At 48.7% G+C, this 26,658-nt stretch overlaps 2 protein-coding genes across 4 annotated transcripts in view; both read right to left on the reverse strand.

The window, feature by feature from the left end:
- Positions 1-15,835, reverse strand: part of LOC142920250 (uncharacterized) — a 160,050-nt gene extending 144,215 nt beyond the window's left edge. Inside the window, exons 1-3 of one of the 3 annotated variants that reach the window (XM_076062760.1) lie at positions 15,671-15,835; positions 14,537-14,735; positions 13,424-13,526 (exon numbers count right to left, since the gene is read on the reverse strand). In XM_076062760.1, coding sequence (XP_075918875.1) covers positions 13,424-13,526; positions 14,537-14,735; positions 15,671-15,761 — 393 coding nt within the window. In that variant the 5' untranslated portion in view covers positions 15,762-15,835. Of the gene's footprint in view, positions 1-13,347; positions 13,527-14,536; positions 14,736-15,670 lie in introns of all 3 variants that reach the window. The other 2 variants (XM_076062759.1, XM_076062761.1) reach the window with 2 other exon arrangements.
- A 1,970-nt stretch (positions 15,836-17,805) lies between these two features.
- On the reverse strand, positions 17,806-22,711 carry LOC142920251 (uncharacterized). Its single transcript, XM_076062762.1, has 2 exons — positions 22,648-22,711; positions 17,806-21,519 (listed from the first exon to the last, which is right to left on the reverse strand). The coding sequence occupies exon 2, from the start codon at positions 21,498-21,500 to the stop codon at positions 19,932-19,934; it is 1,569 nt and encodes a 522-aa protein (XP_075918877.1). The 5' UTR covers positions 21,501-21,519; positions 22,648-22,711; the 3' UTR covers positions 17,806-19,931.
- Positions 22,712-26,658: the final 3,947 nt, after the last annotated feature.

A 26,658-nucleotide genomic window follows, 5' to 3' on the forward strand; every position in this document is an offset into this window, starting at 1 on the left:
TGTGTGAGTGGAGTTTGTGTGATCTCCCCCTGTCCTATAGAGTGAGTGGAGTTTGTGTGATCTCCCCCTGTTCTACAGTGTGAGTGGAGTTTGTGTGATCTTCCCCTGTCCTACAGAGCAAGTGAGTGGAGTTTGTGTGATCTCCCCCTGTCCTACAGAGTGTGTGAGTGGAGTTTGTGTGATCTCCCCCTGTTCTACAGTGAGTGAGTGGAGTTTGTATGATCTCCCCCTGTCCTACAGAGTGAGTGGAGTTTGTGTGATCTCCCCCTGTTCTACAGTGAGTGAGTGGAGTTTGTATGATCTCCCCCTGTCCTACAGAGTGAGTAGAGTTTGTGTGATCTCCCCCTGTTCTATAGAAGGAGTGTGTGGAGTTTGTGTGATCTCCCCCTGTTTTACAGAGTGAGTGGAGTTTGTATGATCTCCCCCTGTCCTACAGAGTGAATGAGTGGAGTTTGTGTGATCTCCCCCTGTACTACAGAGTGAGTGAGTGGAGTTTGTGTGATCTCTCCCTGTCCTACAGAGTGAGTGGAGTTTGTGTGATCTCCCCCTGTCCGACAGAGTGTGTGAGTGGAGTTTTTGTGATCTCCCCCTGTCCTACAGAGTGAATGAGTGGAGCTTGTGTGATCTCGCCCTGTCCTACAGAGTGAGTGGAGTTTGTGTGGTCTCCCCCTGTCCTACAGAGTCAGTGAGTGGAGTTTGTGTGATCTCCCCCTGTCCTACAGAGTGAGTGGAGTTTGTGTGATCTCCCCCTGTTCTACAGTGAGTGAGTGGAGTTTGTATGATCTCCCCCTGTCCTACAGAGTGAGTAGAGTTTGTGTGATCTCCCCCTGTTCTACAGTGAGTGAGTGGAGTTTGTATGATCTCCCCCTGTCCTACAGAGTGAGTAGAGTTTGTGTGATCTCCCCCTGTTCTATAGAAGGAGTGTGTGGAGTTTGTGTGATCTCCCCCTGTTTTACAGAGTGAGTGGAGTTTGTATGATCTCCCCCTGTCCTACAGAGTGAATGAGTGGAGTTTGTGTGATCTCCCCCTGTACTACAGAGTGAGTGAGTGGAGTTTGTGTGATCTCTCCCTGTCCTACAGAGTGAGTGGAGTTTGTGTGATCTCCCCCTGTCCGACAGAGTGTGTGAGTGGAGTTTTTGTGATCTCCCCCTGTCCTACAGAGTGAGTAGAGTTTGTGTGATCTCCCCCTGTTCTATAGAAGGAGTGTGTGGAGTTTGTGTGAACTCCCCCTGTTCTACAGAGTGAGTGAGTGGAGTTTGTGTGATCTCTCCCTGTTCTACAGAGTGAGTGGAGTTTGTGTGATCTCCCCCTGTCCTACAGAGTGAGTGAGTGGGGTTTGTGTGATCTCCCCCTGTTCTACAGAGTGAGTGAGTGGAGTTTGTGTGATCTCCCCCTGGTCTATAGAGTGAGTGTGTGGAGTTTGTGTGATCTCCCCCTGTTCTACAGTGTGAGTGGAGTTTGTGTGATCCCCCCCTGTCCTACACAGCAAGTGAGTTGAGTTTGTGTGATCTCCCCCTGTCCTACAGAGTGAGTGAGTGGAGTTTGTGTGATCTCCCCCTGTCCTACAGAGTGAGTGAGTGAGTTGAGTTTGTATGATCTCCCCCTGTTCTACAGAGTGAGTGAGTGGAGTTTGTGTGATCTCCCCCTGGTCTATAGAGTGAGTGTGTGGAGTTTGTGTGATCTCCCCCTGTTCTACAGTGTGAGTGGAGTTTGTGTGATCCCCCCCTGTCCTACACAGCAAGTGAGTTGAGTTTGTGTGATCTCCCCCTGTCCTACAGAGTGAGTGAGTGGAGTTTGTGTGATCTCCCCCTGTCCTACACAGCGAGTGAGTGGAGTTTGTGTGATCTCCCCCTGTCCTACAGAGTGAGTGAGTGGAGTTTGTGTGATCTCTCCCTGTCCTACAGAGTGAGTGGAGTTTGTGTGATCTCCCCCTGTCCGACAGAGTGTGTGAGTGGAGTTTTTGTGATCTCCCCCTGTCCTACAGAGTGAATGAGTGGAGCTTGTGTGATCTCCCCCTGTCCTACAGAGTGTGTGAGTGGAGTTTGTGTGATCTCCCCCTGTCCTATAGAGTGAGTGGAGTTTGTGTGATCTCCCCCTGTTCTACAGTGTGAGTGGAGTTTGTGTGATCTTCCCCCGTCCTACAGAGCAAGTGAGTGGAGTTTGTGTGATCTCCCCCTGTCCTACAGAGTGTGTGAGTGGAGTTTGTGTGATCTCCCCCTGTTCTACAGTGAGTGAGTGGAGTTTGTATGATCTCCCCCTGTCCTACAGAGTGAGTGGAGTTTGTGTGATCTCCCCCTGTTCTACAGTGAGTGAGTGGAGTTTGTATGATCTCCCCCTGTCCTACAGAGTGAGTAGAGTTTGTGTGATCTCCCCCTGTTCTATAGAAGGAGTGTGTGGAGTTTGTGTGATCTCCCCCTGTTTTACAGAGTGAGTGGAGTTTGTATGATCTCCCCCTGTCCTACAGAGTGAATGAGTGGAGCTTGTGTGATCTCCCCCTGTCCTACAGAGTGTGTGAGTGGAGTTTGTGTGATCTCTCCCTGTCCTACAGAGTGAGTGGAGTTTGTGTGATCTCCCCCTGTCCGACAGAGTGTGTGAGTGGAGTTTTTGTGATCTCCCCCTGTCCTACAGAGTGAATGAGTGGAGCTTGTGTGATCTCCCCCTGTCCTACAGAGTGTGTGAGTGGAGTTTGTGTGATCTCCCCCTGTCCTATAGAGTGAGTGGAGTTTGTGTGATCTCCCCCTGTTCTACAGTGTGAGTGGAGTTTGTGTGATCTTCCCCTGTCCTACAGAGCAAGTGAGTGGAGTTTGTGTGATCTCCCCCTGTCCTACAGAGTGTGTGAGTGGAGTTTGTGTGATCTCCCCCTGTTCTACAGTGAGTGAGTGGAGTTTGTATGATCTCCCCCTGTCCTACAGAGTGAGTGGAGTTTGTGTGATCTCCCCCTGTTCTACAGTGAGTGAGTGGAGTTTGTATGATCTCCCCCTGTCCTACAGAGTGAGTAGAGTTTGTGTGATCTCCCCCTGTTCTATAGAAGGAGTGTGTGGAGTTTGTGTGATCTCCCCCTGTTTTACAGAGTGAGTGGAGTTTGTATGATCTCCCCCTGTCCTACAGAGTGAATGAGTGGAGTTTGTGTGATCTCCCCCTGTACTACAGAGTGAGTGAGTGGAGTTTGTGTGATCTCTCCCTGTCCTACAGAGTGAGTGGAGTTTGTGTGATCTCCCCCTGTCCGACAGAGTGTGTGAGTGGAGTTTTTGTGATCTCCCCCTGTCCTACAGAGTGAATGAGTGGAGCTTGTGTGATCTCGCCCTGTCCTACAGAGTGAGTGGAGTTTGTGTGGTCTCCCCCTGTCCTACAGAGTCAGTGAGTGGAGTTTGTGTGATCTCCCCCTGTCCTACAGAGTGAGTGGAGTTTGTGTGATCTCCCCCTGTTCTACAGTGAGTGAGTGGAGTTTGTATGATCTCCCCCTGTCCTACAGAGTGAGTAGAGTTTGTGTGATCTCCCCCTGTTCTACAGTGAGTGAGTGGAGTTTGTATGATCTCCCCCTGTCCTACAGAGTGAATGAGTGGAGTTTGTGTGATCTCCCCCTGTACTACAGAGTGAGTGAGTGGAGTTTGTGTGATCTCTCCCTGTCCTACAGAGTGAGTGGAGTTTGTGTGATCTCCCCCTGTCCGACAGAGTGTGTGAGTGGAGTTTTTGTGATCTCCCCCTGTCCTACAGAGTGAATGAGTGGAGCTTGTGTGATCTCCCCCTGTCCTACAGAGTGTGTGAGTGGAGTTTGTGTGATCTCCCCCTGTCCTATAGAGTGAGTGGAGTTTGTGTGATCTCCCCCTGTTCTACAGTGTGAGTGGAGTTTGTGTGATCTTCCCCTGTCCTACAGAGCAAGTGAGTGGAGTTTGTGTGATCTCCCCCTGTCCTACAGAGTGTGTGAGTGGAGTTTGTGTGATCTCCCCCTGTTCTACAGTGAGTGAGTGGAGTTTGTATGATCTCCCCCTGTCCTACAGAGTGAGTGGAGTTTGTGTGATCTCCCCCTGTTCTACAGTGAGTGAGTGGAGTTTGTATGATCTCCCCCTGTCCTACAGAGTGAGTAGAGTTTGTGTGATCTCCCCCTGTTCTATAGAAGGAGTGTGTGGAGTTTGTGTGATCTCCCCCTGTTTTACAGAGTGAGTGGAGTTTGTATGATCTCCCCCTGTCCTACAGAGTGAATGAGTGGAGTTTGTGTGATCTCCCCCTGTACTACAGAGTGAGTGAGTGGAGTTTGTGTGATCTCTCCCTGTCCTACAGAGTGAGTGGAGTTTGTGTGATCTCCCCCTGTCCGACAGAGTGTGTGAGTGGAGTTTTTGTGATCTCCCCCTGTCCTACAGAGTGAATGAGTGGAGCTTGTGTGATCTCCCCCTGTCCTACAGAGTGTGTGAGTGGAGTTTGTGTGATCTCCCCCTGTCCTATAGAGTGAGTGGAGTTTGTGTGATCTCCCCCTGTTCTACAGTGTGAGTGGAGTTTGTGTGATCTTCCCCCGTCCTACAGAGCAAGTGAGTGGAGTTTGTGTGATCTCCCCCTGTCCTACAGAGTGTGTGAGTGGAGTTTGTGTGATCTCCCCCTGTTCTACAGTGAGTGAGTGGAGTTTGTATGATCTCCCCCTGTCCTACAGAGTGAGTGGAGTTTGTGTGATCTCCCCCTGTTCTACAGTGAGTGAGTGGAGTTTGTATGATCTCCCCCTGTCCTACAGAGTGAGTAGAGTTTGTGTGATCTCCCCCTGTTCTATAGAAGGAGTGTGTGGAGTTTGTGTGATCTCCCCCTGTTTTACAGAGTGAGTGGAGTTTGTATGATCTCCCCCTGTCCTACAGAGTGAATGAGTGGAGTTTGTGTGATCTCCCCCTGTACTACAGAGTGAGTGAGTGGAGTTTGTGTGATCTCTCCCTGTCCTACAGAGTGAGTGGAGTTTGTGTGATCTCCCCCTGTCCGACAGAGTGTGTGAGTGGAGTTTTTGTGATCTCCCCCTGTCCTACAGAGTGAATGAGTGGAGCTTGTGTGATCTCCCCCTGTCCTACAGAGTGAGTGGAGTTTGTGTGATCTCCCCCTGTCCTACAGAGTGAGTGGAGTTTGTGTGATCTCCCCCTGTTCTACAGAGTGAGTGGAGTTTGTGTGAACTCCCCCTGTTCTACAGAGTGAGTGAGTGGAGTTTGTGTGATCTCTCCCTGTTCTACAGAGTGAGTGGAGTTTGTGTGATCTCCCCCTGTCCTACAGAGTGAGTGAGTGGGGTTTGTGTGATCTCCCCCTGTTCTACAGAGTGAGTGAGTGGAGTTTGTGTGATCTCCCCCTGGTCTATAGAGTGAGTGTGTGGAGTTTGTGTGATCTCCCCCTGTTCTACAGTGTGAGTGGAGTTTGTGTGATCCCCCCCTGTCCTACACAGCAAGTGAGTTGAGTTTGTGTGATCTCCCCCTGTCCTACAGAGTGAGTGAGTGGAGTTTGTGTGATCTCCCCCTGTCCTACAGAGTGAGTGAGTGAGTTGAGTTTGTATGATCTCGCCCTGTTCTACAGAGTGAGTGAGTGGAGTTTGTGTGATCTCCCCCTGGTCTATAGAGTGAGTGTGTGGAGTTTGTGTGATCTCCCCCTGTTCTACAGTGTGAGTGGAGTTTGTGTGATCCCCCCCTGTCCTACACAGCAAGTGAGTTGAGTTTGTGTGATCTCCCCCTGTCCTACAGAGTGAGTGAGTGGAGTTTGTGTGATCTCCCCCTGTCCTACACAGCGAGTGAGTGGAGTTTGTGTGATCTCCCCCTGTACTACAGAGTGAGTGAGTGGAGTTTGTGTGATCTCTCCCTGTCCTACAGAGTGAGTGGAGTTTGTGTGATCTCCCCCTGTCCGACAGAGTGTGTGAGTGGAGTTTTTGTGATCTCCCCCTGTCCTACAGAGTGAATGAGTGGAGCTTGTGTGATCTCCCCCTGTCCTACAGAGTGTGTGAGTGGAGTTTGTGTGATCTCCCCCTGTCCTATAGAGTGAGTGGAGTTTGTGTGATCTCCCCCTGTTCTACAGTGTGAGTGGAGTTTGTGTGATCTTCCCCCGTCCTACAGAGCAAGTGAGTGGAGTTTGTGTGATCTCCCCCTGTCCTACAGAGTGTGTGAGTGGAGTTTGTGTGATCTCCCCCTGTTCTACAGTGAGTGAGTGGAGTTTGTATGATCTCCCCCTGTCCTACAGAGTGAGTGGAGTTTGTGTGATCTCCCCCTGTTCTACAGTGAGTGAGTGGAGTTTGTATGATCTCCCCCTATCCTACAGAGTGAGTAGAGTTTGTGTGATCTCCCCCTGTTCTATAGAAGGAGTGTGTGGAGTTTGTGTGATCTCCCCCTGTTTTACAGAGTGAGTGGAGTTTGTATGATCTCCCCCTGTCCTACAGAGTGAATGAGTGGAGTTTGTGTGATCTCCCCCTGTACTACAGAGTGAGTGAGTGGAGTTTGTGTGATCTCTCCCTGTCCTACAGAGTGAGTGGAGTTTGTGTGATCTCCCCCTGTCCGACAGAGTGTGTGAGTGGAGTTTTTGTGATCTCCCCCTGTCCTACAGAGTGAATGAGTGGAGCTTGTGTGATCTCCCCCTGTCCTACAGAGTGAGTGGAGTTTGTGTGATCTCCCCCTGTCCTACAGAGTGAGTGGAGTTTGTGTGATCTCCCCCTGTTCTACAGAGTGAGTGGAGTTTGTGTGAACTCCCCCTGTTCTACAGAGTGAGTGAGTGGAGTTTGTGTGATCTCTCCCTGTTCTACAGAGTGAGTGGAGTTTGTGTGATCTCCCCCTGTCCTACAGAGTGAGTGAGTGGGGTTTGTGTGATCTCCCCCTGTTCTACAGAGTGAGTGAGTGGAGTTTGTGTGATCTCCCCCTGGTCTATAGAGTGAGTGTGTGGAGTTTGTGTGATCTCCCCCTGTTCTACAGTGTGAGTGGAGTTTGTGTGATCCCCCCCTGTCCTACACAGCAAGTGAGTTGAGTTTGTGTGATCTCCCCCTGTCCTACAGAGTGAGTGAGTGGAGTTTGTGTGATCTCCCCCTGTCCTACAGAGTGAGTGAGTGAGTTGAGTTTGTATGATCTCCCCCTGTTCTACAGAGTGAGTGAGTGGAGTTTGGTGTGATCTCCCCCTGGTCTATAGAGTGAGTGTGTGGAGTTTGTGTGATCTCCCCCTGTTCTACAGTGTGAGTGGAGTTTGTGTGATCCCCCCCTGTCCTACACAGCAAGTGAGTTGAGTTTGTGTGATCTCCCCCTGTCCTACAGAGTGAGTGAGTGGAGTTTGTGTGATCTCCCCCTGTCCTACACAGCGAGTGAGTGGAGTTTTTGTGATCTCCCCCTGTCCTACAGAGTGAGTGAGTGGAGTTTGTGTGATCTCGCCCTGTCCTACAGAGTGAGTGGAGTTTGTGTGGTCTCCCCCTGTCCTACAGAGTCAGTGAGTGGAGTTTGTGTGATCTCCCCCTGTCCTACAGAGTGAGTGGAGTTTGTGTGATCTCCCCCTGTTCTACAGTGAGTGAGTGGAGTTTGTATGATCTCCCCCTGTCCTACAGAGTGAGTAGAGTTTGTGTGATCTCCCCCTGTTCTACAGTGAGTGAGTGGAGTTTGTATGATCTCCCCCTGTCCTACAGAGTGAGTAGAGTTTGTGTGATCTCCCCCTGTTCTATAGAAGGAGTGTGTGGAGTTTGTGTGATCTCCCCCTGTTTTACAGAGTGAGTGGAGTTTGTATGATCTCCCCCTGTCCTACAGAGTGAATGAGTGGAGTTTGTGTGATCTCCCCCTGTACTACAGAGTGAGTGAGTGGAGTTTGTGTGATCTCTCCCTGTCCTACAGAGTGAGTGGAGTTTGTGTGATCTCCCCCTGTCTGACAGAGTGTGTGAGTGGAGTTTTTGTGATCTCCCCCTGTCCTACAGAGTGAATGAGTGGAGCTTGTGTGATCTCCCCCTGTCCTACAGAGTGTGTGAGTGGAGTTTGTGTGATCTCCCCCTGTCCTATAGAGTGAGTGGAGTTTGTGTGATCTCCCCCTGTTCTACAGTGTGAGTGGAGTTTGTGTGATCTTCCCCTGTCCTACAGAGCAAGTGAGTGGAGTTTGTGTGATCTCCCCCTGTCCTACAGAGTGTGTGAGTGGAGTTTGTGTGATCTCCCCCTGTTCTACAGTGAGTGAGTGGAGTTTGTACGATCTCCCCCTGTCCTACAGAGTGAGTGGAGTTTGTGTGATCTCCCCCTGTTCTACAGTGAGTGAGTGGAGTTTGTATGATCTCCCCCTGTCCTACAGAGTGAGTAGAGTTTGTGTGATCTCCCCCTGTTCTATAGAAGGAGTGTGTGGAGTTTGTGTGATCTCCCCCTGTTTTACAGAGTGAGTGGAGTTTGTATGATCTCCCCCTGTCCTACAGAGTGAATGAGTGGAGTTTGTGTGATCTCCCCCTGTACTACAGAGTGAGTGAGTGGAGTTTGTGTGATCTCTCCCTGTCCTACAGAGTGAGTGGAGTTTGTGTGATCTCCCCCTGTCCGACAGAGTGTGTGAGTGGAGTTTTTGTGATCTCCCCCTGTCCTATAGAGTGAGTGGAGTTTGTGTGATCTCCCCCTGTTCTACAGTGTGAGTGGAGTTTTTGTGATCTCCCCCTGTCCTACAGAGTGAATGAGTGGAGCTTGTGTGATCTCCCCCTGTCCTACAGAGTGAGTGGAGTTTGTGTGATCTCCCCCTGTCCTACAGAGTGAGTGGAGTTTGTGTGATCTCCCCCTGTTCTACAGAGTGAGTGGAGTTTGTGTGAACTCCCCCTGTTCTACAGAGTGAGTGAGTGGAGTTTGTGTGATCTCTCCCTGTTCTACAGAGTGAGTGGAGTTTGTGTGATCTCCCCCTGTCCTACAGAGTGAGTGAGTGGGGTTTGTGTGATCTCCCCCTGTTCTACAGAGTGAGTGAGTGGAGTTTGTGTGATCTCCCCCTGGTCTATAGAGTGAGTGTGTGGAGTTTGTGTGATCTCCCCCTGTTCTACAGTGTGAGTGGAGTTTGTGTGATCCCCCCCTGTCCTACACAGCAAGTGAGTTGAGTTTGTGTGATCTCCCCCTGTCCTACAGAGTGAGTGAGTGGAGTTTGTGTGATCTCCCCCTGTCCTACAGAGTGAGTGAGTGAGTTGAGTTTGTATGATCTCCCCCTGTTCTACAGAGTGAGTGAGTGGAGTTTGTGTGATCTCCCCCTGGTCTATAGAGTGAGTGTGTGGAGTTTGTGTGATCTCCCCCTGTTCTACAGTGTGAGTGGAGTTTGTGTGATCCCCCCCTGTCCTACACAGCAAGTGAGTTGAGTTTGTGTGATCTCCCCCTGTCCTACAGAGTGAGTGAGTGGAGTTTGTGTGATCTCCCCCTGTCCTACACAGCGAGTGAGTGGAGTTTGTGTGATCTCCCCCTGTCCTACAGAGTGAGTGAGTGGAGTTTGTGTGATCTCTCCCTGTCCTACAGAGTGAGTGGAGTTTGTGTGATCTCCCCCTGTCCGACAGAGTGTGTGAGTGGAGTTTTTGTGATCTCCCCCTGTCCTACAGAGTGAATGAGTGGAGCTTGTGTGATCTCCCCCTGTCCTACAGAGTGTGTGAGTGGAGTTTGTGTGATCTCCCCCTGTCCTATAGAGTGAGTGGAGTTTGTGTGATCTCCCCCTGTTCTACAGTGTGAGTGGAGTTTGTGTGATCTTCCCCCGTCCTACAGAGCAAGTGAGTGGAGTTTGTGTGATCTCCCCCTGTCCTACAGAGTGTGTGAGTGGAGTTTGTGTGATCTCCCCCTGTTCTACAGTGAGTGAGTGGAGTTTGTATGATCTCCCCCTGTCCTACAGAGTGAGTGGAGTTTGTGTGATCTCCCCCTGTTCTACAGTGAGTGAGTGGAGTTTGTATGATCTCCCCCTGTCCTACAGAGTGAGTAGAGTTTGTGTGATCTCCCCCTGTTCTATAGAAGGAGTGTGTGGAGTTTGTGTGATCTCCCCCTGTTTTACAGAGTGAGTGGAGTTTGTATGATCTCCCCCTGTCCTACAGAGTGAATGAGTGGAGTTTGTGTGATCTCCCCCTGTACTACAGAGTGAGTGAGTGGAGTTTGTGTGATCTCTCCCTGTCCTACAGAGTGAGTGGAGTTTGTGTGATCTCCCCCTGTCCGACAGAGTGTGTGAGTGGAGTTTTTGTGATCTCCCCCTGTCCTACAGAGTGAATGAGTGGAGCTTGTGTGATCTCCCCGCGTCCTACAGAGTGAGTGGAGTTTGTGTGATCTCCCCCTGTCCTACAGAGTGAGTGGAGTTTGTGTGATCTCCCCCTGTTCTACAGAGTGAGTGGAGTTTGTGTGAACTCCCCCTGTTCTACAGAGTGAGTGAGTGGAGTTTGTGTGATCTCTCCCTGTTCTACAGAGTGAGTGGAGTTTGTGTGATCTCCCCCTGTCCTACAGAGTGAGTGAGTGGGGTTTGTGTGATCTCCCCCTGTTCTACAGAGTGAGTGAGTGGAGTTTGTGTGATCTCCCCCTGGTCTATAGAGTGAGTGTGTGGAGTTTGTGTGATCTCCCCCTGTTCTACAGTGTGAGTGGAGTTTGTGTGATCCCCCCCTGTCCTACACAGCAAGTGAGTTGAGTTTGTGTGATCTCCCCCTGTCCTACAGAGTGAGTGAGTGGAGTTTGTGTGATCTCCCCCTGTCCTACAGAGTGAGTGAGTGAGTTGAGTTTGTATGATCTCCCCCTGTTCTACAGAGTGAGTGAGTGGAGTTTGTGTGATCTCCCCCTGGTCTATAGAGTGAGTGTGTGGAGTTTGTGTGATCTCCCCCTGTCCTACAGAGTGAGTGAGTGGAGTTTGTGTGATCTCCCCCTGTCCTACACAGCGAGTGAGTGGAGTTTTTGTGATCTCCCCCTGTCCTACAGAGTGAGTGAGTGGAGTTTGTGTGATCTCGCCCTGTCCTACAGAGTGAGTGGAGTTTGTGTGGTCTCCCCCTGTCCTACAGAGTCAGTGAGTGGAGTTTGTGTGATCTCCCCCTGTCCTACAGAGTGAGTGGAGTTTGTGTGATCTCCCCCTGTTCTACAGTGAGTGAGTGGAGTTTGTATGATCTCCCCCTGTCCTACAGAGTGAGTAGAGTTTGTGTGATCTCCCCCTGTTCTACAGTGAGTGAGTGGAGTTTGTATGATCTCCCCCTGTCCTACAGAGTGAGTAGAGTTTGTGTGATCTCCCCCTGTTCTATAGAAGGAGTGTGTGGAGTTTGTGTGATCTCCCCCTGTTTTACAGAGTGAGTGGAGTTTGTATGATCTCCCCCTGTCCTACAGAGTGAATGAGTGGAGTTTGTGTGATCTCCCCCTGTACTACAGAGTGAGTGAGTGGAGTTTGTGTGATCTCTCCCTGTCCTACAGAGTGAGTGGAGTTTGTGTGATCTCCCCCTGTCCGACAGAGTGTGTGAGTGGAGTTTGTGTGATCTCCCCCTGTCCTATAGAGTGAGTGGAGTTTGTGTGATCTCCCCCTGTTCTACAGTGTGAGTGGAGTTTGTGTGATCTTCCCCTGTCCTACAGAGCAAGTGAGTGGAGTTTGTGTGATCTCCCCCTGTCCTACAGAGTGTGTGAGTGGAGTTTGTGTGATCTCCCCCTGTTCTACAGTGAGTGAGTGGAGTTTGTATGATCTCCCCCTGTCCTACAGAGTGAGTGGAGTTTGTGTGATCTCCCCCTGTTCTACAGTGAGTGAGTGGAGTTTGTATGATCTCCCCCTGTCCTACAGAGTGAGTAGAGTTTGTGTGATCTCCCCCTGTTCTATAGAAGGAGTGTGTGGAGTTTGTGTGATCTCCCCCTGTTTTACAGAGTGAGTGGAGTTTGTATGATCTCCCCCTGTCCTACAGAGTGAATGAGTGGAGTTTGTGTGATCTCCCCCTGTACTACAGAGTGAGTGAGTGGAGTTTGTGTGATCTCTCCCTGTCCTACAGAGTGAGTGGAGTTTGTGTGATCTCCCCCTGTCCGACAGAGTGTGTGAGTGGAGTTTTTGTGATCTCCCCCTGTCCTACAGAGTGAATGAGTGGAGCTTGTGTGATCTCCCCCTGTCCTACAGAGTGTGTGAGTGGAGTTTGTGTGATCTCCCCCTGTCCTATAGAGTGAGTGGAGTTTGTGTGATCTCCCCCTGTTCTACAGTGTGAGTGGAGTTTGTGTGATCTTCCCCTGTCCTACAGAGCAAGTGAGTGGAGTTTGTGTGATCTCCCCCTGTCCTACAGAGTGTGTGAGTGGAGTTTGTGTGATCTCCCCCTGTTCTACAGTGAGTGAGTGGAGTTTGTATGATCTCCCCCTGTCCTACAGAGTGAGTGGAGTTTGTGTGATCTCCCCCTGTTCTACAGTGAGTGAGTGGAGTTTGTATGATCTCCCCCTGTCCTACAGAGTGAGTAGAGTTTGTGTGATCTCCCCCTGTTCTATAGAAGGAGTGTGTGGAGTTTGTGTGATCTCCCCCTGTTTTACAGAGTGAGTGGAGTTTGTATGATCTCCCCCTGTCCTACAGAGTGAATGAGTGGAGTTTGTGTGATCTCCCCCTGTACTACAGAGTGAGTGAGTGGAGTTTGTGTGATCTCTCCCTGTCCTACAGAGTGAGTGGAGTTTGTGTGATCTCCCCCTGTCCGACAGAGTGTGTGAGTGGAGTTTTTGTGATCTCCCCCTGTCCTACAGAGTGAATGAGTGGAGCTTGTGTGATCTCCCCCTGTCCTACAGAGTGTGTGAGTGGAGTTTGTGTGATCTCCCCCTGTCCTATAGAGTGAGTGGAGTTTGTGTGATCTCCCCCTGTTCTACAGTGTGAGTGGAGTTTGTGTGATCTTCCCCTGTCCTACAGAGCAAGTGAGTGGAGTTTGTGTGATCTCCCCCTGTCCTACAGAGTGTGTGAGTGGAGTTTGTGTGATCTCCCCCTGTCCTACACAGCGAGTGAGTGGAGTTTGTGTGATCTCCCCCTGTTCTACAGTGTGAGTGGAGTTTGTGTGATCTTCCCCTGTCCTACAGAGCAAGTGAGTGGAGTTTGTGTGATCTCCCCCTGTTCTACAGAGCAAGTGAGTGGAGTTTGTGTGATCTTCCCCTGTCCTACACAGCGAGTGAGTGGAGTTTGTGTGATCTCCCCCTGTGAGCCGAAGACACACACACAGGCAGAAAAAGTCACAGACATACACAGAGACACAAACACACAGAGAGACACACAGAGACAAAGATGACAAAGATCCTCCGTGTAGCCTGAAAAACACCGTTGGGGCAAGTGCTGTTAGTGAGCACCAGACAGGCACGGACAAAGAGAGACACAGAGAGAGAGACACAGAGAGAGACACACACACACAGACACAGAGAGAGACACACACACAGAGACACAGAGAGAGAGACACACACAAAGACACAGGCATATGTACAATCTCGTGCCACTCACTTTCCCTCAAGGGCACGACCACAACCGCTACCCAGGGTGAGGATCGCGATGGCGAGGATGAGAAGGAGAATCTCACACGGAGGAGGTAGCGGCCACCGGGATCGTCCAGCGCCGAGGAGACGTCGCACCGCGTCTCCGTTGTGGCAGCGCAGACGGTCTGCCAGCGGGCTCGTCTGAAGCTGCGCAGACAGAGACACAGGGAGGAGTGGTGAGGGTGGTGAGGAGCCAGTGGGTGAGAGAGACGTGTGTGTGTGTGTGTGAGTGGGTTGGTGGGTGAGTGGGTTGGTGAGTGAGTGGGTGAATGGGTGTGTGTGTGAGTGAGTGGGTTGGTGGGTGAGTGGGTTGGTGAGTGAGTGGGTGAGTGGGTTGGTGAGTGGGTGAATGGGTTTGTGAGTGAGTGGGTGAATGGGTGATTGAGTGGGTGAGTGAGTGGGTGATTGAGTGGGTTGGTAAGTGAGTGGGTGAGGGGGTTGGTGAGTGGGTTGGTGAGTGAGTGGGTGAGTGAGTGGGTTGGTCAGTGAGTGGGTTGGTGAGTGGGTTGGTGAGTGAGTGGGTGAGTGGGTGGGTGAGTGGGTTGGTGAGTGAGTGGGTAAGTTGGTTGGTGAGTGGATGAGTGAGTGGGTTGGTGAGTGAGTGGGTGAGTGAGTGGGTTGGTGAGTGAGTGGGTTGGTGAGTGGGTTGGTGAGTGAGTGGGTGAGTGGGTGGGTGAGTGGGGTGGTGAGTGAGTGGGTGAGTGAGTGGGCTGGTGAGTGAGTGGGTTGGTGAGTGGGTTGGTGAGTGAGTGGGTGGGTGAGTGGGGTGGTGAGTGAGTGGGTAAGTTGGTTGGTGAGTGGGTGAGTGAGTGGGTTGGTGAGTGAGTGGGTGAGTGAGTGGGTTGGTGAGTGAGTGGGTTGGTGAGTGGGTTGGTGAGTGAGTGGGTGGGTGAGTGGGTTGGTGAGTGAGTGGGTAATTGGTTGGTGAGTGGGTGAGTGAGTGGGTTGGTGAGTGAGTGGGTGAGTGAGTAGGTTGGTGAGTGAGTGAGTGGGTAAGTGAGTGGGTGAGTGAGTGGGTGAGTGGGTTGGTGAGTGGGTTGGTGATTGAGTGGGTGAGTGAGTGGGTTGGTGAGTGAGTGGCTGAGTGAGTGGGTGAGTGAATGGGTTGGTGAGTGGGTTGGTGAGTGAGTGGCTGAGTGAGTGAGTGAGCATCTCACAGTTTGCTCTGAACTGTGTATGTAACATTCAGGAACGTTGAGTTGGTCGTGGTCGTGGTGGTCGAGTTGATGGTGAAAGGATCAACAAGTGGGGGTCTATCCCCTCCATCCCCACTGGGAGCCGCTTCAACGGGGTCCCAGTAAAGGGTCGCCAGGAGGTCTCGAGACTCCAAACGAACATTCAGTGGGAACAGCGGAGCTGGGCAGATGGGGAAAAACACTCAAGAGTGCGCTAACCACTGCACCACCACTCCTCACACACACAGTGCGTTAACCACTGCACCACCACTCCTCACACACACACACACAGTGCGCTAACCACTGCACCACCACTCCCCACACACACACACAGTGCGCTAACCACTGCACCACCACTCCCCACTCACACTTACACACACAGTGTGCTAACCACTGCACCACCACTCCACACACACACAGTGCGTTAACCACTGCACCACCACTCCCCACTCACACCCACACAGTGCGCTAACCACTGCACCACCACTCCCCACTCACACACACAGAGCGCTAACCACTGCACCACCACTCCCCACACACACACACACAGTGCGCTAACCACTACACCACCACTCCCCACTCACACACACAGTGCGCTAACCACTGCACCACCACTCCCCACTCACACACAGTGCGCTAACCACTGCACCACCACTCCCCACACACTCACACACAGTGCGCTAACCACTGCACCACCACTCCTCACTCACACACACGGTGCGCTAACCACTGCACCACCACTCCTCACACAGTGCGCTAACCACTGCACCACCACTCCCCACTCACACACACAGTGACCTAACCACTGCACCACCACTCCCCACACTCACACAGTGTGCTAACCACTGCACCACCACTCCCCACACTCACACAGTGCGCTAACCACTGCACCACCACTCCCCACACACACACAGTGCTCTAACCACTGCACCACCACTCCCCACACTCACACAGTGCGCTAACCACTGCACCACCACTCCCCACACTCACACAGTGCGTTAACCACTGCACCACCACTCCCCACTCACACACAGTGCGCTAACCACTGCACCACCACTCCCCACACAATCACACAACCTGGCACCCGATTTATCGACCACCTCGGGCTCTGCTCACCGTGGCTGCTGCACGTGACGGGGTGGTGGTGGAGGAGAGGCAGGATGAAGGGGAAGAGTAGGCCAAGTTTGTAGAGTTTCGACATCGCCATTAACCCCACACGCAGCCACGCGCCCGCCTCACCCAAGTCACGTGCTGAGGAAATCGATTCAAGGTTAAATTAAAAACTCGGATCGATTCCTGTGGGGATAACAAATGCGAATCGATAGTGGTCAAAAATGTAGCCGATGGCATCGATCCACATTGGGACTGCATTGGAATTGACGTTGGTCGTGAGTGTAAAATGGAATCGAATACATTTTCGATAACATGGGAATTGATTATGGCGATTTGTTCTAATAACATAGGAATCGATCTAGCTAGGGATTTAAAGCGCATAAAATCGAATCCCATTGGGATACCTACCATGAGAATCGATTGTGTTAGAAAAGGAGAGCGTTTAGAATCGATTCCTATTGAGAATGAATCAGAATCAGAAAGGGTTTTATTCGCCATGAAAGTTCACACCGACACGGAATTTACTTTGGCAGGATGGTGCATACATTCAACATATAGGAATCTAAAATCTTAAATAAGTTTTAAACAAGTCTTACTATAATAATAAGGGTTAAAAGTCTAACTAACGCCAAGGGGCTGAATTATATAAAATTGAATAAATATCGAATATAAAATAGCTTTAAGATATAATTTTAAAATAAAAAATAGAAATAGGTTAACATAGTTAATATCGGCAAGGTGTCATTATGTAGATAAAATGTTAAAATCAGTGTAAGCCCTTGGCCTTGTTTAACAGGCCAGCAGCAGATGGGAAGAAACTGTTTTTGTGGCGTGAGGTTTTGGTCCTGATGGACCGAAGCCTTCTGCCGGAGGGGAGTAGCTGAAACAGAGAGTGTCCAGGGTGGGAGAAATCGGCCACAATCTTCCTCGCTCGCCTCATGGTCCTTGTCGTGTGCAGGTCCTCGAGGGTTGGTAGATTGCAGGCAATTACCTTCTCAGCAGTGTGGATGATACGCTGCAGTCTGCTCTTGTCCTTGGCAGTGGCAGCAGCGTACCAGACGGTTATGGAGGTGAGGATGGATTCAATGATCGCTTTATAGAATTGCACCATCATTGTCTTTGGCAGGTTGAATTTCTTCAGCTGCCGTAGAAAGTACATCCTCTGTGCAGTCTGCTTAACAGCGGATGTCAAACAAGCCACTGTGTCACTCACAACGCACATTGCATGTTGGTGTCACGGTCAAAATTGTGGCAATTCCAGTAACACTATCCAGAAACTCCACAGGGAGATGACGCGTCAATGATCGCCCCCTACCGACAGACTCATGCCACGTGCAGGCCGGTGCAGGGCCACCTTGTGCCACACAGGGGCAGCTGCCACTAGGGGGCGCCCTTCGATTGTTTGAGATGAGGTTCGATACGAAACACCGAGTTGCTGAGGCAATTAGGCAAGCGACTTATGAGTGCAAATATGTTTATAACGTAGTGAATGCTTGGGAGCTTAATTGTCTCTCGCTCCTGCTCACAGATTTACACAGCCCACAGGTCCACAGATACCAGCCGCTCCTCCTGGGCAGGTTCGGTTACGTACGGTGCGAAATAAGTTCCAGATACACACACACTCACACAGAAACCCATCGATTATCACGGTTGGCTACGTACAGTGCGAAATAAGTTCCAGATACACACACAGAGACTCACACAGATACACACACAGAGACTCACACAGAGACTCACACAGATACACACACAGACTCACACAGATACACACACAGAGACTCACACAGAGACCCATAGATTATCACGGTTGGCTACGTACGGTGCGAAAGAAGTTCCAGAGACTCACACAGAGACCCATAGATTAACACGGTTGGCTACGTACGGTGCGAAAGTTACAGATAAACAAGTTTGAGTCGCGAGCCGTGCAAGTTGACCGGGCGCGTGTTGCTACTGACAGTCGTTGAATACGGTTGGATAGACGCTGATAGAGAGACACACACACAGACAAGACAGGCGGACAAACAGACAAGAGGAACACAAAGACCACAGAGAGACACAGGCAGAAAGAAACACAGAGGCAAACAGATGACACAGACGGACAGAGAGATGTTGAATCGAACACACTTAACTCGCTCCATTGAAAGAGATTCCTCGATCTTCGCAATGCCCGGAAGTCGTTCTTATTTTTATTGATTTAATTGCGTGTGGTGTGTACGTACAAGAAATGTGGGATATCGATGTACACAGATATGAACAAGATCAGCAGACAAGACGTCTTTAATTTAATCGGTCTCTCCACGAAACAAAGGAATGTTGAACACGAAATATAAATCCCACGACCTTCGTGCGAGTCCATAATTACTGCAGCATTGATTCAGTGCAAGCCAACTGTGGACCGGTTTTGGTGGACAATGTCTCAACAGCAGTGAGGTGTGGCTTCAAGCCATGGTTGTGAACATCCAGACGTGAATCAGCAAGGAGCATTTCTAGTCCGAGTTCGACAAAATCTACGTCAACACGTAAGACAAAATTATAATTCGTGTTTTAGAGAATGTATCTCCTCTGCGTGTAACTTTAAGGTGGTATGCCTTGTAACTGATGAATGATCCGAGTGTGCTTCCTATGTCAAAGACAATGAGTTGCTCCAGATGCTTCCTGAAACACAAAAATACCCTTTGACCTGTATCACAAGAACATCGGGTCTCACCTGAGTTATCTGTACAGGTTGCTTTCAAAACACACACACACTTTGTCCTAACATCACTTATTCAATGTTTGACCCTTATAAAAAATAAAGTGATGCATGTACACACAAAATCAGACAAGTGTTCATTCTAAATTTCGATTTAAAGCTTTCGTGACTGCAAGGATTCATCTTAAGTCACGTAGACTGAGAATAAAATAATAAATTAATAAAATAACACAATAAAGCAATTTCTATGACCAGTCTATTTCTATGACCAGTCACAAGCTAATCACTCAGCTATTTCAATGCTAAATTCTCCTGTTTTATATGTAAACCCCTTTGTCAAGGTTGCTCACCTCTCTAAACCAGCTTAAAAGACGCTACGAATCTTAACAGCGTTCATTGAAGCTCTGTCGTCCCGACAGGTCTGTTCCTTTCACCTGAAAGCCACTTGTGTTGTGGCCGAAACGTCGTGAGAATTTTATTGTTATTTGATTTTATTATTATAATCCCATTCTACGTGACTTTACCGAAAGAACCAAAGAAAATGTTCATTCTAAATTATTGACTGGAGTTTTAACAAAATTTAATTACTGCAGTAAAATCTACTGCATCAGATAACATCTGATTAAAAAGCTATTTGAAAAAATATGCACCGTCTGCTTAAAAGTGGATATAAAACATACTATTGTGTCATTCAAAACGAGTAGGCCATTGCATGCTGGCGAATTCTAAACATTAGCGACAAATTACAAAACTGAGATGAAACATCAATCATCGCCCCCTACTGACAGCCTCTTGTTCACATACTCTTTGGTTCTTTCAGTAACGTCACGTAGGTAGACAAAATAATAATAGATCACGACGTTTCGATTGCAACACGAGCGGTCGTCCTCAGGCGGAAAACAAAATAAATGCAGGCCGGTGCAGGGCCACCACCCTGTGCCACACAGGGGCAGCTGCTACTTGGGGATGCTCTTCGAGTGTTTCAGACGAGATACAAAACTCCTAGTTGCCGAGACGATTAAGCAAGCACCGAGTAAATGCAATTATTATAACATAGTGAATGCTTGGGGGCTTATTGTCTCTCGCTCCTGGTTAAAGATCTACCCAACCCACGGGCCCACAAAGACTGGCCGCTCTTACTCTGCAGGTTGAACCTAGAAACTGAGTGTCCAACTTCACGTTCTTGTCATTAAAGGCCTGTGACAAAGGTCTATTGTAGCGACATCGTCTCTGGCTTACACATCTACCGGGTCTCCACTTGACTTTGTATTGCCTCGGAGGAAGTCCACCCACAACTCCACTTCCACAAACTGCTGGGAGTTGCCTCGCTCTGCCTCACAGTCAGAATTCTCCTCCTGCTTCACGTTGCCTCCATCAATGTGAAGGTCCCATTTTGGAGTTGAATCTTCATCTTCACTTTTCACCTTCACTTCTTCCCTCTTCACCATCACTTCTTCCCTCTTCACCATCACCTCTTCATATTTCACCTCGATACCTTTAAAAGTGTCCAAGCTGGAATTTTCTTCCGGTTCGTGTTTCATGAGGGATGGGCTTATTGTGGCACTTTGACTTTCACAAGCTGATTTCAGATTCCACTCCTTGTGGATCTTCTGATGCTTCTGTGTTCTCTGGTGTACTTGAAGATTTTATGAATGTGCAAACGCCTTCTTGCAGAGTGCACCTGAAGGGTTTCTTTCCTGTGTGTGTTCTCTGGTGTACTTGAAGATTTGATGAATGTGCAAACATCCCGCACAAAATGCACCTGAAGGGTTTCTCTCCCGTGTGTGTTCTCTGGTGTACTTTAAGATGTGTTGACTGTGAAAACGCCTTCCCGCACAGAGTGCACTTGAAGGGTTTCTCTCCCGTGTGTGTTCTCTCGTGTACTTTAAGATTTGATGAATGTGCAAACATCATCCCGCACAAAATGCACCTGAAGGGTTTCTCTCCTGTGTGTGTTCTCTGGTGTTTTTTAACAACAGATGACCGTGAAAATGCCTTCCCACACACAGTGCACTTGAATGGTTTCTCTCCTGTGTGTGTTCTCTGGTGTTTTTTAAGAACAGATGAGAGTGAAAATGCCTTCCCACACACACTGCACTTGAAGGGTTTCTCTCCCGTGTGTGTTCTCTGGTGTTCTACAAGAGTAGATGAATGTGCAAATGCCTTCCCACACATCGTGCACCTGAAGGGTTTCACTCCCGTATATGTTCTCTGGTGTGTTACAAGAGCAGATGAATGTGCAAACGCCTTCCCACACACACTGCACTTGAAGGGTTTCTCTCCCGTGTGTGTTCTCTGGTGTATTACAAGAGCAGATGAACGTGCAAACGCCTTCCCACACACACTGCACTTGAAGGGTTTCTCTCCCGTGTGTGTTCTCTGGTGTTCTACAAGAGTAGATGAATGTGCAAACGCCTTCCCACACACACTGCACCTGAAGGGTTTCTCTCCCGTGTGTGTTCTCTGGTGTATTACAAGAGTAGATGAACGTGCAAACGCCTTCCCACACACAGTGCACTTGAAGGGTTTCTCTCCCGTGGGAATTCTCTGGTGGGTCTGAAGAACTGATGGCCATGCAAATGCCTTCTCAGACACAGTGCACTTAAAGGGTTTCTCTCCCGTGTGTGTTCTCTCGTGTACTACAAGAGTAGATGAATGTGCAAACGCCTTCCCACACATCGTGCACCTGAAGGGTTTCTCTCCTGTGTGAGTTCTCTGGTTTGTTACAAGAGCAGATGAACGTGCAAACGCCTTCCCACACACACTGCACTTGAAGGGTTTCTCTCCTGTGTGTGTTCTCTGGTGTTCTTTAAGAACAGATGACTGTGAAAATGCCTTCCCACACACAGTGCACTTGAAGGGTTTCTCTCCCGTGTGTGTTCTCTGGTGTATTTTAAGAGCAAATGACCGTGTAAATGCCTTGTTACACACATTGCACTTGAAGGGTTTCTCTCCCGTGTGTGTTCTCTGGTGTCTTTGCAGCTGTGATGAATGTGCAAATGCCTTCCCGCACATCGTGCACTTGAAGGGTTTCTCTCCTGTGTGAGTTCTCTGGTGCCGTGTCAAATTTCCAGTCCGATCCGTGCTGTATGCACGCTGGTCGCATTGTTGACTTGTCATACCGAGCTGCGCTGAGTGCATTTGCTCTATCAGACCAATTCTGCGGAGGAAGCGTCAGAGGAAGCGTCAGCTGCAGACAGAAAAAAATAATATCCACACCATCTACACGTCAGTATCGAGGCACAGAGGAATGCATATATAGTCACATGTGACTTACACGTCTACATTCATATATTCATGATGTAGTAAAAACGTTTCCCAAATTCATCACACGGGCTGTTATGGCACACAATGAGAGGGCAAATGGTCATAAATATGCCTGGAAGCCCTCGTATCTTCAAAATGAATGTTCACCCAAAACTCCGAGGACACAATTTCAGCTGTCTGGCTACAAAAGGAATATTTATCAGAGCTAAATTCAGCTCACATAGCAAAAGGTGTTGAAAACAATACTATTTGTGTTATGCAGAAATTCATAAATTAACGTTCAATCGCAACTTAGAGGTGTGAATCCAGGCTCAGATGTCCTTGAATGCTGGGATGAACAGTTCCGATTTCAGCTGCATGTGCGTGCTGTGTTAACTTCCTGTTTCCATTCGTATAAAGAGTTCCAGAGGAAAACAAAAGTAAACTATTGTTATGAGATAACCTCCGTGTTCAACAGATTTAATAGACGTTACTGCAAACACAAACTGTACACTGTCACTGGGTAAACAGGCGGTGGCGTGTCTAGAATCACGCCTGGCCACCTTCATCTGCTTGGCATGAATGCTTCCTCACTGCACCAAGTAATTAATTGAGGATCAACGAACACAGCCGAGGCTAACTGGAGTTTGCGTGTCTCTCTCCGTGGTGAGATGTTAACTACCTCACCTGGTATACAGGAAGTCGTGGGTTCGATCCCGACCCTGACGCCTGCTGTATATTTGGAGTTTGTGTCACTCCGTTTAGCGTCTTTGACCGATAGACATTGACACACGTATTCTTGTTTCTTTCAGTAAAGTTACGTAGATAGAAAATAACAATAACAGATAATACAATTACATTAAATAAAGACCACTTGTGTTGCGATCAAAACGACGTGAGTTTTTTTGCTTTATTTACATTTTTTTGTTATTTTCATTTTATTTTCTATCTACGTGACTTTACCGAAAGAACCAAGAATATTAATTCCTGCAGTCACCAAAGTTTTAAGTCAAAACATTCACACACGTTGACAAAGCCTCACCTTGTGTTGTTGTGGGCAGGTCGCTTCTGATAACAAGAGCGGTATAGCAGCTCAAGTAGGCTTGGCCTGGTGAAAAAAATAAAAAAAAACTGCGTGAATATTTACAATAAAACAAAGTTACAAAGTGGCGAGCCGGGTGAAGACAAATTAAACTTAAGCGAGATAATTAAAGTAAATGCAATCAGGCGAGGGCAGGAGGCAAGGCCCCGCGTGGCTAGGCCCCGCGTTATAAAGTTCCAACCTGGACATCGATTCCCATGCTCGCTGCTACTCAACTGACATCCCTACGAGAGAGAGCGAGGCTCTACCTTGGTAAACAACAACCACCACCACCACCACCATGAGAATTTCTCACCTCGGATTTCAGTGCAAGCGCGGATCGGCAGCCTCCTGTTACCTCGCGACATCACGCGGGTCAGCAGGTAACATGACGTCACTTCCGGGGTAAGAGACACGCCCCTCCCATAATGAGCGGCTCTGTTACTGAATAAATTATGTTAATGTTCACTGGCCATACGTCAGGGGATGGGGCGTGGCTGCTGAACCCGAAGGCTTTAACGGATACATTATATTCTTAGTTTTTTTCGGTAAAGTCACGTTGAAGAGAAACAACAAAATATATATAAAACAATAAAAAATTCTCACGACGTTTCGACCATAACTCAAACGGTCATCATCAGGTGTGTCGGTTTGCATAAATTTATTTTGAAAACGGCATATTTATTTATTTATATATAAAAAAATAACGTTTGCGTCACGCGCAGCGATTGGCAGTTTGCCCAGGACTAGTCCATCTATTTTTTGAAAAGAGGAGGGGGGAGACGAAATTTGTTTTTATGTATGCTGTCTGAAAGCCACTGTAAGCGTGAACAATCAATCAAGAACTGAAATGATTTATCAAATCTTTCCAATGATTGCTAAGATAGAATCCATCTTCTCGGTTGAAATTGTCTCTGTGCTTGTATATGTGGATAGCCTCATGAACGAATCTCTCATGGAAGCCAGATGGCTTACAAAGAACCTCCGTCTTGGAAAAGTCAATGGCATGTGAGCCTACTGAATTAGAACAATGATCTGCTACGGCCGAGGTGTTGGTCCTACCGTGTTTAAGGTCATTGTTCTAATTCAGTAGGCTCACATGCCATTGACTTTTCCAAGACGGAGGTTCTTTGTAAGCCATCTGGCTTCCATGAGAGATTCGTTCATGAGGCTATCCACATATACAAGCACAGAGACAATTTCAACCGAGAAGATGGATTCTATCTTAGCAATCATTGGAAAGATTTGATAAATCATTTCAGTTCTTGATTGATTGTTCACGCTTACAGTGGCTTTCAGACAGCATACATAAAAACAAATTTCGTCTCCCCCCTCTTTTCAAAAAATAGATGGACTAGTCCTGGGCAAACTGCCAATCGCTGCGCGTGACGCAAACGTTATATTTTTTATATAAATAAATAAATATGCCTTTTCAAAATAAATTTATGCAAACCGACACACCTGATGATGACCGTTTGAGTTATGGTCGAAACGTCGTGAGAATTTTTTATTGTTTTATATATATTTTGTTATTTTGTTGTTTCTCTTCAACGTGACTTTACCGAAAAAACTAAGAATATGAATTACTGCAGTCACGAAAGCTTTAAATCAAAATTTCGGACACATTATGTTAATGATTCGCCAGTCACTGGGCGTAGCTTTGCCCAAATAAGGATTGCCACTGGAACGATATCGGCAGTGATCTGAGCGGAGGTGACGTCACGCTCAAGAGCGCCGTGGACGGGGGTTGGGGGAGTGTGGATGCCTTGGTGACATGACGTCACTAGCGAGGTATACCTCCCGCTGGCACTTCATGCCGATGAGGTCTGCTGAGTGGTGACGTCACAGAGCGGGGATGGAGTTTAAGTTGATTTAGATTCATTTTCCATTGCCCCCTCCCTTGGGTGCGTGAACTCAGCAACAACAACGTTGACATTATTGTGTGTACAGTGTGTGTGTGTACACACTGTGTGTGTGTACGTACACACTGTGTGTGTACACACTGTGTACGTACACACTGTCTGTGTGTATACACACAGTGTGTATGTGTGTGTGTACGTACACAGTGTGATTTGGCCTATGAGGGTCGACTGACTGAGATGACTGGCCAATGCACCGCCTTTGCCCCCCACTACACACACACAGTGTGTACGTACACACACACGCACACACTGTGTGTGTGTAGTGGGGAGCAAAGGCGGTGCATTGGCCAGTCATCTCAGTCAGTCGACCCTCATAGGCCAAATCGCTTCTGTAAAATGAGTGAATAGCACCTCAGTGGGCTTTGCCTGGTAGGACGGGGATGGTTTAGTTGCGTGCGTGTGTTTGGGCGATTTATTTACCATTGTTGTACTTTGCACTACCATCACGTGTTCTACTTTGTGTTGTTTTAACGTTCTTACCCCGTGCGCCTACTGGACATCTGTGAAAAAGAGCTTCATAGCTCATCGGATTTCTCCAGTACAAATAAACATTCTGCTTCCGAGGTGCTCGCTAACGGGCACTTGCCCCAACAGTCTGTTAAAGGTTACCACGGAGGGGGATCTGCGTCTTTTGTTGGCCGGGCTAACGCTACGTTCATTCACGATGCTTCAGAGACATTGCACACGAGGTTTCTTTGCTAGTGGGAGTCATCAAGTGAGTACCTCTCAGTCAAGCGTCTCAGCCGTGCCGCTGCAAACTGCAAGGGAGGTCCCCCCCCCCCACAAGACTTGTCGGTCAAATCATTGCGGTGTGTCACGATATTTGTTGCAATATTTCAGATTTGTTCATGCGTGTTTGATTTTCGCGAATGTGTATTGTGTGCACATTTGGAATACGGTTCGTTTTTCGAGAGAGAGGAAAATATAAAATGACGTATTTAATTTGTTGTTGATAGCTGAGGATATATTTGACGCGGTTTGTTGGCGGAAAATAAAAACTATAACTGATGTAGCACAGCAACACTGAGTGTACGGCGTCTCGCTGCACGTGGTCTGTGCCCGCCAGACCAGAGACACGTGACTAGTGTAGCTAGCCAGGTGGTGACCACCAGGCTAGCTACACTAGTTACCACGTGACTAGTGTAGCTAGCCAGGTGGTGACCATGTGACTAGTGTACCTAGCCAGGTGGTGACCACCAGGCTAGCTACACTAGTTATCACGTGACTAGTGTAGCTAGCCAGGTGGTGACCACCAGGCTAGCTACACTAGTTACCACGTGACTAGTGTAGCTAGCCAGGTGGTGACCATGTGACTAGTGTACCTAGCCAGTTGGTGACCACCAGGCTAGCTACACTAGTTATCACGTGACTAGTGTAGCTAGCCAGGTGGTGACCAACAGGCTAGCTACACTAGTTATCACGTGACTAGTGTATCTAGCCAGGTGATGACCACCAGGCTAGCTACACTAGGTACCACGTGACTAGTGTAGCTAGCCAGGTGGTGACCACCAGGCTAGCTACACTAGTTACCACGTGACTAGTGTAGCTAGCTAGGTGGTGACCACCAGGCTAGCTACACTAGTTACCACGTGACTAGTGTATCTAGCCAGGTGATGACCACCAGGCTAGCTACACTAGTTACCACGTGACTGGTGTAGCTAGCCAGGTCGTGATCACCAGGCTAGCTACACTAGTTATCACGTGACTAGTGTAGCTAGCCAGGTGGTGACCACTGAGTGTACGGCGTTTCGCTGCACGTGGTCTATGCCCGCCAGACCAGAGACATCAATCGCACGCCCGACCCGACCCACGATTAGACAGGCTAAAAAGCTGCGTGCGTTATATCGTTGTTGATTCAAATGTCACAAGCAGTAAACAATTGAAACGGCGCATATGTTTGATAGTTCAACATGTTTATAACATTTCATGTTAATGTTATTTGAGGATATTGCCACGAATTTAACCTACCATATATAAAATCAAACGTAGCAACGCAACGTTTTGATTGGCCATCGAACAAAGACGGCCACCGCATCGCACGCTTTCAGAT

The sequence above is a fragment of the Petromyzon marinus genome, unplaced genomic scaffold (genome assembly GCF_048934315.1).
Source record: "Petromyzon marinus isolate PM22_M1 ecotype Great Lakes invasive population unplaced genomic scaffold, UKy_Petmar_22M1.pri1.0 PM_G_Scaffold_70, whole genome shotgun sequence".
NCBI lineage: Eukaryota > Metazoa > Chordata > Hyperoartia > Petromyzontiformes > Petromyzontidae > Petromyzon > Petromyzon marinus.